This window comes from Microcaecilia unicolor, chromosome 6 (genome assembly GCF_901765095.1).
Source record: "Microcaecilia unicolor chromosome 6, aMicUni1.1, whole genome shotgun sequence".
NCBI classification, from domain to species: domain Eukaryota; kingdom Metazoa; phylum Chordata; class Amphibia; order Gymnophiona; family Siphonopidae; genus Microcaecilia; species Microcaecilia unicolor.
In genome coordinates, this window is record NC_044036.1 from 230671918 (window position 1) to 230684515 (window position 12598).

At 43.7% G+C, this 12598-nt stretch overlaps 1 protein-coding gene across 2 annotated transcripts in view; it reads left to right on the top strand.

Annotated features, from left to right (window-relative positions):
* Nucleotides 1-12232, top strand: part of DPH7 (diphthamide biosynthesis 7) — a 411528-nt gene extending 399296 nt beyond the window's left edge. For both annotated transcript variants that reach the window (XM_030206599.1, XM_030206600.1), the window contains 2 exons: nt 10727-10899; nt 11236-12232. In XM_030206599.1, coding sequence (XP_030062459.1) covers nt 10727-10899; nt 11236-11651 — 589 coding nt within the window. In that variant the 3' untranslated portion in view covers nt 11652-12232. The remainder of the gene's footprint in view (nt 1-10726; nt 10900-11235) is intronic.
* The last annotated feature ends 366 nt before the right edge of the window (nt 12233-12598 follow it).

Consider the following 12598-nt stretch of genomic DNA (forward strand, 5'->3'; position numbering starts at 1 on the left):
TTATCTTCATAGGGATTTGGAGGTGGTGTATCATAAGAATATCCAGGACAAATTGGATGCCATTAAATCTCTATGCTGTCACTGGTGGGACCTGCCACACTCTCTGCTAGGTAGGGTGGCACTGGTAAAAATGATCATGCTTCCTAAAATACTGTACCCATTGCAGATGTTGCCTTTATGGATCACTATACGGAAGAAGGAGCTATATAAAGGGACTATAGGATCTTTTATATGGGCAGGTCATAGGGCACGGATTGGCTATATCAAGTTGATCCGTTCTCGGTTTAAGGGGAGACTCTGCCGGACCTACATCTCTTTAACGTGGCAGCACTGCTTAGGTGGAGTCATGAGCTCCATATGGGAGTCTGCAAATACGGTATGTGCCACATTATATATGGGAAGATTGCTCTCACCCCTGTTCAGATCTCACTCTTTTGCAGCTGCCTGCAGGGGAGGGGAGGAGGCTGCACCCTGTGCTCCGCCCACTTCTCCGGGCATGGATGTGGTGGAGGCTTTGCCTTGGGTCCATCCCCCTTCCTAGCGGTGGTCGACAATCCTTGCTTCCCTGCGGGGCAGGGCATGACTTGATTCAGGGCGTGGGCAATGGGGGGGGGGGGGTGTCATTATGTAGGTCATTTCACAGTACCAGAGGGGGATACCTTCCCATCGTTTGAGTGGGCGCAGGAGCAGTGGCAACTTTCTTGCTCTGTTTTCTTGGCGTTCCTGCAGATGCATCCTTGATCCCCTCTGGCAGTCAAGGCCTGGTTTTCACCCTCCTGGATAAACTCTTTTGTCAGTTACCTGCTCAAGCAAATTGGCAGTATGGTATGCTTTGGGCAGAGAACAATGTCCCGCTCCTTCATTTGCTCGCCTGGCCTGGTGGTGGGGGGAGCAGCTGGGGGAAGATCTGCCTGAGGCAGAATTGATCGCCTGTTTTGTGTCAACCTCTCAAGCTACTTCTACTGCTACGTGCAAGAGATGCAATTCAAGCTACTGCATGGAGCTTATATTACTAGATCTAGGGGGAAACAGATGGGCCTTTGAGATGATGATATTTGTATACGTTGCCACTGCACAGTGGGCACTCTAGTTCACCACTTTCTGGAATGTACAAGGTTGCGTGAATTCTGGACTGGAGTGCTTGACTCTTTGGAGTGTGTGGCTGACATACCTATTGAATGGTCTTATTGAGTGTTACTTTTGGGGAATGAATCTCATATATGCTGTCAGGGGATTTCTGCCTCTCAGGGTCGTTTTATATGTGTGGTGCTAATGCTGGCCAGAAAGACCATATTAGTTCACTGGGTTGCTGAAAATCCGCGGCCCTACAACATTGGAATGCAAAGATGCTCCAGATGGCCCCCTGGGAAAGGAAGCAGCTTAAGTCCTCCCATAGCATGACATGCCAAGCATACAGCTCTCTTTGGCAACTCTATGAGGTGCTATTTCCGGGAATCACGGGGACTCTAGGAATGGGAGTAATAAAAATTGGGCAGGATGATCCTTTACTGTTTGGCTGGGTTTGTTACAGATTATATCTTGTACTTCTCAGTTGCTGAGTATTGTTGGATACTCTTCATATGCTTTTGTTTGGTGATTTGTCCTGCACTTCAATAAAGATATTTACAAAAAACAAATGAGTCTAAGAAGAAGGTGAGAGAAAGTGAGAATTAAGGTAAAATCAAACGAGAGGATATAAACACAGAGAAAAGAAAAGTGTGTGTGTTTGGGGGGGGGGGGGGGGGGGAGGAGGGAGACAGTGACATCACGGATATGGATGGCAACATATAGAAACTGTGCTCTGGGGCAACCTGAGCTAATTTATAGTGCTATATCCTCATTGTGAGGATTGCTGAAGTGGAAGAATCAGAAGCAGTAAGTCTTGCAACCAGATGGTGATGGAGATTAAAATCCATCAGAGCTATAGTGCTGTATCTCCTGCTTGGCACGAGGCCAAGATGGTGGATACTGACGCTGACAATATCAGTCCCCCTGAACAGCGAGAAGTGGAACTTGCTGCAATACGCGAAGAAATGCGTGGCTGGTCCCGCAAAATCAAATCTGACCTGACTTCAGTGAGATCAGAACTGCTAGCAGCTGTGGATAGACTGCAGAGACAGGTGGGAGACATTAGCTGATGGGTGGATGACGTAGAGGCGCAGATGGAAACTCAGGAAGAAGACCTGGAGGGCTTGCAGAACTGTCTGGAGCAATTGGAAAAGACTCAAGATGTGACAAATTTGAAATTTAGAGGATCTTGAATACAGGTCCAGATGATGCATTCTCTGACTGAGAGGGGTCCACAGACTCTTGTGGATGCCTGCTGCATGGAAGTGACCCAGCAGATCAGCCTAGCAATTTTACATGAGGCTAATGTGCATGCCGAGCAGTACATGCTTTTGTTAGACTGTATGCATAGAGTGGCTGGTCCTTGGGAAGGAAATTGACCTAGAGACATTGCCACCTGTTTCCATAAGTACAGCGCTGGTGGTAAAATTATCTGGGATGGGTCTAAGATTGAAATCTATCTGGATCTTGCTAACTCTACCCTCCGGCAGAGGGGGACATATTGAGAATGGACTGCTGTGCTCCACAATAAAAAGATTTGTTACTGGTGGCTGTTACCAATGGTTCTTGCTTTCTTGTCAAGGGGCAAAACTGCAGCTGAGACTCAGACTGATCTTATTGTGGCCAGATTGCTAGTGCAGGCAGAGGACACTGGAAAGGCATTCCCGGCTGTTGATAAAGAAGGCTCTGCGTTCCCTGAGATGGCAAAAGGTGACCAAGTCCAATGCACCTAGACAAAAATCAATTGTTTATGTGTAAATCATTCAAAAATATTTTTAATTATTTTTTGAAGACCTCAGCAGAGGGTTAAGATGGGTATTATTTTTTACTCCATCTAGAACAACTCTGCAAAGTCATCACCGGTCTTTTCTAAAGTTTTATATTCTTCATGTCTTTTAAAAATAGTTTAAAGTGATGCAGTGTTTTTTTTTTTTTTATTTAAAGCATGTAATATTGAAGTTCAAAACTTATCTTAATTTTGTTGGCTCTGGAGGTATACTCTGGTCCGACATGAGTCATGGTCCGCCATCCGGCTGTATCAAGGATCCACCCCCCTAAATGAAAATTATACCAGTTAGATATCATATAATTTCACAGCTAGTTTTACCTATATATGTTTCACACCTTCCTTTCTGACATTGCTAACATTTTGTCGTCAAGATGGTGGCGGCATTCTTTATATGTTAATTTATAGAGCAGCTATGTGAGTCCACCAATCAGGATCCAAGGTTAAAATAATGTCATCCATTCTAATCGGCATTTAAACCATGAGGAATCAGTTTTCAATGTAAAGATCCAAAATTGTTCTCTATAATTTAATAGCTGTTCTAAATTGCCACCCTCCCACCCGTCTTGAATACAATCTATCACCCATTTCATATATTTCCAATCATGATGATGATCTCTCCAATGACTTGATAAAAGGAGCTTGCAAATTTTTTGTTGTTATACATGATTTGTGTTCATTCAACCTTGTCTTAACCGGTTGATTACTTTGACCTACATATAATAGTTTGCATGGATATTCTGTAATATACACAACGTTAAAACTATTACAGGAAGTATTCATTTTAAATTTCAGTGTGCGACCCATCTTAGGGTTAATCCAACCTGACCCCGGAATGGTCAAAGCATGCCATTGGCATTTTCCACACAAGTGGTGGGAACCTTCTAAGTTCAAATTTGTGGCCTTGCCATATTGTTGATGAGATAACATCTCCCCAATAGTTTTACCACGTTTGTATGCTATAACTGGAAACTCTTCAATATAATTGCAAGAAATGCCAGTGAGATCTTATAGATTGTACAATCATGTTTGAAAAATTAGAAAATGGCAACACACATATTATCCATTCCTGTTGGGAGTAGTTCTATTACAATATATAGTGATGTAACATTTAATTAGATAGGAATGCACAGTACCAATGTAGAAATCTTACGAAGGCTGATGAATATAGGGGATCGTGTGAATTAAGGGACTGAAGAAATAATAATCTTGTGTGCAGATAAAGGTTGGGCGATGGTAACACTATCAAAAAGTAGCTACAATGATGAGAGTCAGTGACATTTGTCAGACTGCTCAATATCAAAAATTAGGAGAGAATCCAGCACACAAATTTGAAGAGAGAAATCAGGAATTTAGTACAACCAGTTTTAACAAATGGTATGCTAATAGATAGAGGCAACATTTTTGATGGAACAACAACTGAACACACAAAAAATGTATTTTGTCCTGAAGATACATAAAAATACATAACCCCAAGGGAGACCGTTAGTGTCAACTAGAGATTCGATATTGGAGCCATTATGCATATTTCTTGATAAATTCTTGAGACCAGAGGTCTCCAAACATAGTAACATAGCAGATGACGGCAGAAAAAGACCTGCACGGTCCATCCAGTCTGCCCAACAAGATAACTCATATTTGCTGCTTTTTGTGTATACCCTACTTTGATTTGTACCTGTGCTCTTCAGGGCACAGGCCGTATAAGTCTGCCCATCACTATCCCCGCCTCCCAACCACCGGCTCTGGCACAGACCGTATAAGTCTGCCCAGCATTATCCTCACCTCCCAACCACCAGCCCTGCCTCCCAACCACCGGCTCTGGCACAGACCGTACAGGTCTGTCCAGCACTATCCCCTCCTCCCAACCACCAGTCCCGCTGCCCACCACCGGCTCTGGCACAGACCGTACAAGTCTGTCCAGCACTATCCCCGCCTCCCAACCACCAGCCCCGCCTCCCGATCTTGACTAAGCTCCTGAGGATCCATTCCTTCGGCAAAGGATTCCTTTATGCTTATCCCACGCATGTTTGAATTCCGTTACCGTTTTCATTTCCACCACCTCCCGCGGGAGGGCATTCCAAGCATCCACTACTCTCTAAGTGAAAAAATACTTCCTGACATTTTTCTTGAGTCTGCCCCCCTTCAATCTCATTTCATGTCCTCTCGTTCTACCACCTTCCCATCTCCGGAAAAGGTTCGTTTGCGGATTAATACCTTTCAAATATTTGAACGTCTGTATCATATCACCCCTGTTTCTCCTTTCCTCCAGAGTATACATGTTTAGTTCAGCAAGTCTCTCCTCATACGTCTTGTAACGCAAATCCCATACCATTCTCGTAGCTTTTCTTTGCACCGCTTCAATACCCTCCTATTTAAAGGACACTACTCACTTTTTGAATGTATTAGAATCTTTACCTCCATCGATATGGTTAGAGGATATTATACTAGCAACATTTGATGTTACATCACTATATAGTGTAATTCCACAAGTGGGAGCCTTGGACGTCATTTACTATGATTTGGAGAAAAGATCTCAACCAACACGAATTTGTACAACTTTTTTGATGGCGTTGGCAACTCTAGTCATCACTGAAAATTATTTTTGACAAGCAAAAAAGCCCGTTTCACTAAAAAATGAAATGGGCGCTAGCAAGGCTATCGGTGTTTACCACGTTGGAGTATGCCTCTGCTTCTCCTCTCTCCCCTGCCCTCCCCTCCATGTCCAGCGATTCTTCCCGCCTCTCCCATCCCCTCCATGTTCAGCGATTCTTCCCTCCCCTCCCACCCCCTCCATGTCCAGCGATTCTCCTCTGCCCTCCCCTCCATGTCCTGCGATTCTGGCTTCCATGTCTAGCAATTCTCCTCTGCCCTGCCCTTCCATCCGTGTCTTGCAATTCTCCCCTCACCTCCCATCCCATCCATGTCCAGCGATTCTCCCCTCCCCTCCATGGCCAGCGATTCTCCCCTCCCCTCCATGGCCAGTGACTCTGTCCTTCCTGCCGCCATGCCTTTAAACCATTCATCTTACCTCTGTTTGCAGTGGCGACAGGCTGGGCTCGCGTCGCCTCCAGCTTTCCCTTGCCTTCCCTCACAGTGCCCCGCCCTCCTCTGATGTAATTTTGTCTTTCCGTGAGGGCAGGATACTGAGAGGGAAGGGAACACTGGAGGCAAGCTGACGTCAGCATGCTGTTACGAACCCTGCCAGCCAGCCATCCAGGGAAGCAGAGTTACCAATTATTGTATAGAGAAGTTGTGGTGATTTTTACAAACAATGGGTGTTGACATGAGGACTACCCTACCCTATATATGGCTAGATTTGTACATTAAATTACAGTTAAGATAGAATTTTTAGATGTTTGGGTCAAGAAAGAACAAGTTGGATTGTTGACTACATTATATAGAAAGCCAGTAGAACAGAATAGTCTTCTCAGATTTAATAGTTTTCAACCATACAGGTTAAAGTATAACGTGCTGATTAGTCAATATCTTCGATCAAGATGCATTTGCACTATATTAGAAGATTTTAAAGAACAAGCACAAATATTAACTAGACAGTTTGCAGAAAAGGGCTATCCGAGCAAATCTTTGAAACAAGCCAAGTTACTTTTGCAGGAAAAGAACTACTCCCAACAGAAACGGATAATATGTGTGTTGTCATTTTCTAATTTTTCAAACCTGATTGTTCAGTCTATAAGATCTCACTTGCATTTATTGCAATTATATCTGGGATTTGAAGAGTTTCCAGTTATAGCATACAAATGTGATAAAACTACTGGGGAGATGTTATCCCATCAAAATATGGCAAGGCCACAAATTTGAACTTGGAGGGTTCCCATCAATCATGTGGAAAATGCCAGTGATGTGCTTTGACCATTCTGGGAGCAGTTTGGATTAACCCTAAGATAGGTCGCACACTGAAAGCTAAAGTGAATACTTCCTGCAATAATTTCAACATTGTGTATATATGATAGAATGTCGACCGGTTAAGACCAGGTTGAATAAACACAAATCACGTATAATAACAGAAAATTTGCAGAAGGAAAATGGCAGGGCACTGGGGCAGGTAGCAACTGCGAATTACCTTAAGCATGAGTTTGAATAAATAAAGAATTTAAAAAAAAGCATGAGTTTGAAGAAATCCTTGTCCCAAACATAAAAAAAAGAGCAGTGGCAGACATATAGAGATGGGAAAGGAGAGAACAACTTGTAAAATAGTTTGGGAGAAGACTGACACAAGGAGAGTGGACAAGAGACTGGAACTAGCCCAATAAGAAGAATAAAATGCCCAGACAACAACGGTAGAAATATTATTTAATACTATTTAAGGATTGGGATTTCTGCAAAATACATTTATATTTCTCTCTTACCACTATTGACCTTTTCATTGTGATCCTGGACAAGTCATTTAACCCTCCATTGCTCCAGGTACAAAACTTAGATTGTGAGCCCACTAGAGATGGTACCTGCATAGACAGTATATCAAATTCGTCACCCTTTACTCCTTTATAGAGTTTGGCTTTCTTGGGCAGAGGGGAGGGAGGTCTCCATTTCATATTTTATATGCATTTCTTTTGTGGTGTATCAGATGAGGATCTGTCCATGTTCTGCTTCTGCAAACCCACCTCCCCGCTCCCCCCATTTTCTATTTCTGTTGATGGCTCTCCCTGTCTCCTCAGCTCGAAACCTTGGGGTCATCTTTGACTGTTCTCTCTCCTTCTCTGCTCATATCCAGCAGATTGCCAAGACCTGTCGTTTCTTTCTTTACAACATCCGTAAAATCCGCCCCTTTCTTTCCGAGCACTCTACCAAAACCCTAATCCACACCCTTGTCACCTCTCGTTTAGACTACTGCAATCTGCTTTTTGCTGGCCTCCCACTTAGTCACCTCTCCAGTCGGTTCAAAACTCTGCTGCCCGTCTCATCTTCCGCCAGGGTCGCTCTACTCATACTACCCCTCTCCTCAAGACCCTTCACTGGCTCCCTATCCGTTTTCGCATCCTGTTCAAACTTCTTCTACTAACCTATAAATGTACTCACTCTGCTGCTCCCCAGTATCTCTCCACACTCGTCCTTCCCTACACCCCTTCCCGTGCACTCCGCTTCATGGATAAATCCTTCTTATCTGTTCCCTTCTCCACTACTGCCAACTCCAGACTTCGCGCCTTCTGTCTCGCTGCACCCTACGCCTGGAATAAACTTCCTGAGCCCCTACGTCTTGCCCCATCCTTGGCCACCTTTAAATCTAGACTGAAAGCCCACCTCTTTAACATTGCTTTTGACTCGTAACCACTTGTAACCACTCGCCTCCACCTACCCTCCTCTCTTCCTTCCCGTTTACATTAATTGATTTGATTTGCTTACTTTATTTATTTTTTGTCTATTAGATTGTAAGCTCTTTGAGCAGGGACTGTCTTTCTTCTATGTTTGTGCAGCGCTGCGTATGCCTTGTAGCGCTATAGAAATGCTAAATAGTAGTAGTAGTAGTAGTAGTAGGTGAAGGATTCTGCTTGCATGTAGTGCATGTGTAGGAGTCTGTTAGCAGTCCAGCTTGATTTAGTTTCCCAGTAATAGGTATATTGGTACTCTAGGATCAAATATAATATTTCTAGCACTATCTTTTCATAGGTGGGTTAGGGCTGTTATGGTTTGGTAAGTTTGTTATATAGTCTATATAGGCTTGAATGTGTCTCTGCAGGTTTTTGTGTTTCTGGTCTCCATATCCTGTAGAGCCCCACACAAAGAAAATTCCATATGATTTATTCAGTGTCTGGCAACAGAAAGAGCATTTGCTGCTTCTGAGGTGATAATCACAATTTGAATATTTTTTGTATGACATGTTGTAGGCTCCATTATTGGGGAATATGGAGTTTGTGATAGAAAGCTGGAGGTGCAGGGTTTATATTGAGATTCTGTCCAATCCTGTAGAGAATCCAATCTTCACGCCACACAGAAGGATTTATTGAATGATGTTTCAATTATAATGGCGGTTTTATCTGGTAGTTGAAACTAACTGGAGGGGTTGGGTTTCTTTATGTATAGAAAACCATAGTGTCTTATTTTGCTAATAAAAAAAAAGGGTTTGGGGGGAGGGGTATATGATGTGGTGGGCATGATGTGTGGAAATGTCGCTTTGGCTTGCCCGCCCACCCCAAATATTTCTATCTGGAGATGCCACTGCTGCTAGATAACACTGCTTATACTGTAATAGCTAAATGTTTTTACTGGCAGATACTGCCAACACATTTTATTGCTTGCCCACCTCTTCTTATACAGTTTTAAGATAAAATCACACAACAAACTCAAAAGGATAGATAGCATGAATCATTATTGCTGATACTGAAAGGAACAGTAGGGTGAGACACAAGATACAGCACCTGTATTTACATTATTTGCAGTCTGTATTTTAGGCAGGGCTGCACATTAATTGCAATTAATGCTTTAATTAATAATCGTGATTAACAGATTTAATCACGATTATTAACCAACCACCCTCCCCTGCCCACCCGCACACATGGTCGGTCCGGCATCTCTCCTTCCACTCCTGGATCCACCAGCAGCTCTCTTCCCCTCATGGTTTACCTTTTCTTTTTCAGTAAATCTCCTCCCTGCAGTGACAGACATATTGAAACGGTGCCTCAACCTGCACTGGGCCTTTCCTTCTGACCCATCCCGCCCTCTTCTGAAAACAGGAAGCTGTATCAGAACGGGGCAGGGTGGGTCAGAGGGAAAGGTCCGGTTAAGACCGAGGTAGCACGGCAATATAGGTGCTGCTGCAGGGAGAAGACATTAAAAAAACATGGGAGGGGAAGGGAAAGAGAGCCGTCGGCTGTCAAGGAGGGGGGAGTGAGAGATGCCGGACCGACAGTGAGGGCCGGTGGGGGAGAGCATCGACAGAGACCCATGGGAGGGGAGAGGAGGCAAGGCATGGCATGGCACATATATGAGAGAGAGAGAATGGGCCTTTGCCCGCACGGGGGGGGGGGGGGGGGGTGGCACACGAGAGAGAGAGAATGGCTGAAGGCATAGGGGCACTTAGAAGAGAGAGAACAGGCTCATATGAGAGAGAGAGAGAGAATGGGTGACGGTGGGGTGTACATGTGAGAGAGAGAACAGGCTCAGGCTCCATCCAAAGCTGCAGTACTTGTTCAGTGGCTGGTGGGATAGCCAAATAAATCTGCTGCCTGAGTAACCCCTTTCCTCCTCGTACTGCCTCAGGAGCAAGGAAGTCAGCAGGGTGCCTCCAGCCACCAACGCTTGCACTTCCCAAGCATGCTCAGTTCATGCATGAACTGAGCATGTTTGGGAAGTGTCAGCATCAGCACTTTGGCAGTGGATTTCTTCAACTGGCGTAGCTTCGGCATCCTGACCAGCAAAGATATGTTATCTAATGTGGGGGGGGGGAGGCATCCCCCTCCCATGGACTGCTGTCTATGCCCTGCCTTTAATTGTGATTATTTATTTATTTACTTGGATTTTGCTAACACATTGGGTATTTCCTTGTCCCTAGAGGGCTCACAATCTAAGTTTGTACGTAAGGCAATGGAGGGTTAAGTGACTTGCCCAAGATCACAAGGAGCAGCAGTGGGATTTGAACCAGATACCTCTGGATGTCAAGACTGGTGCTCTAACAACTAGGCCACTCCTTTTAATCAAAATGCAGCCCTAACTTTAGGGGGGAGGGGTTTGGGTCTTAGTGAAAGAGGAGCGAAGCTGAGGGAGAACTGGTATTCATTGCATCTTCCTCTGTTTGTCCTTTAGGATTAGCACATAGAAAAATTCCAAAATCTGGTACATAGGCATAACTTGAAGGAAAAACTTCAGAGCATTTTCCACCCATGCTGTGTGTAAGATTTTATTATTGTGTATTTCCAGCTATGATGAACACATTCTCCTCTGGGATATCCGGAAAATGAAGCAACCATTGGCTGATACTCATGTCCAGGGTGGAGTCTGGCGACTTAAGTGGCACCCTACCCATGAGCACTTGTTGCTGGCGGCATGCATGCATAATGGCTTTCAGATTTTGGACTGCCAAACAAGTATAGGTGAGTGTACCTTATACAGAGCTGCAGCTTGTAATGCCAGTTGTTTGGTACAACATTCAATGTTATTACCTGCTGTGATGATCCAAGGGAGCCATGTAGATGGTCAATTTTCCTGTCCCTCCCCACATTTGTCCACATCAAATTGTGCTTCCACTATTCTGACTGCAGCAGCAGTTGGTGAAGAGCGATGAGTTGAATCTGCAATCACAAAGACCGCTTCTGTTTGTTTTCCTTAACTATATTTAACTGCTTTACTCTTCCTCATTAGCATAAAACTCAGCTCAGAAGTTAGTTACAGTGATGTTTGATACTTAATTTTTGACTTTTATTTTTCAGCTCAGACTACAGAGGAGTGTAATATTCTTTCATCTTATGATCATCATAATTCCTTGGCCTATGGAGCTGATTGGTCAAAGCTCTCTCTGACAGAGCTCTCAGCTACCAATCAAGAGCCACTCTTCAGTGCTTCTTGTGGGTCAGGTAGTAGAAGCTGTTCGGAACAAGTTGTCCAGAAGCTGGAGTTGCAGGGCCAGAATCTGAAGATTTTCTATGAATCACCCACTGCTAGTTTTGACTTGATCTTGGAAGATGAGGTTGGAGGTTATATCCCTGAGGCTGTTGCCACTGCCAATAAGATATTTGAGCCAGGACCTGTGCAAAGTGAGACGCATCTCCTAGCAACCTGTTCTTTCTATGATCATGTTCTTCATGTTTGGAGATGGGATTGTAATCTAACAGAGCCTTCAAAGTAAAAAAAAAAAAAAAAAGGTTCTTCCTTTTTATATAAAACATTATATAAAAGAAAAGAAATCCATCATTACAACAATACTTTTCAAATGCTATGAGTTGAAAAGTACAGCTTTTTCCCAAGTTCTGCAGAAGATCTTCATTTTGGAAATAAAGAACCCAAATACCTTTTCATAGTGAGAACTGTTTGACTTCTTTATCTTGGGATTCTCTTGATTACTGCCTTAATGGAAGACTTAGAAAGAATTTGAACCCCCTATTCAGCTGGCTGCCTTCCCAACTTGCAATTAGAGTCTTCGTAAAGAATGATCTTTCTTCCATAGACATAAACTGGCCAAAGTCTTTAAAGAATAAGCGTCCATGGATTTAGCTAGAACAGAAACTATAATTATGTTTGTATAGGATTACTTTTGTTAACCCACATTTTGAATTGATAATACTTCTTATATGGAAGAAAAAGTCATATACCATGCACTTTAAAAATCTGAAGTTTCTTCTAGATATGTTTTTTTAATTATTTTAAATGTTTTGTGACTCTTCCTTTGCTATCTGCCCAAAGTATGTCAAATTACATTAAACACATGCATTGTCTACTCAGATGCCCTATTATAGGCTATTCCTTTCCATCAGGGAGATTTGGATCTAAAGTAACATTCTCCGAGGACAAGCAGATGGCTTGTTCTCACTGATGGGTCGGCGTCCACGGTGGCCCAGGAACGGCAATTTTTAATCGCAAAAACAAAGTTTGCCAGAGCCTTCCAGCGCGCGCGGCGCACGCACCGCATATGCGGCCATCTGCCCACCCATCACACGAGAGCCCCGCTCAGTTTTTTCTTTTCCGCAGTGGAGAGTGGCTGCTTCATTGGTCTCTCTCCTCATCCCAGAGAAAGAGCCTTCATTTTTGGCCAACCTTTTCAGAGTTTTTTCTTCCTCTTCTTTTGTTTTCTTTATC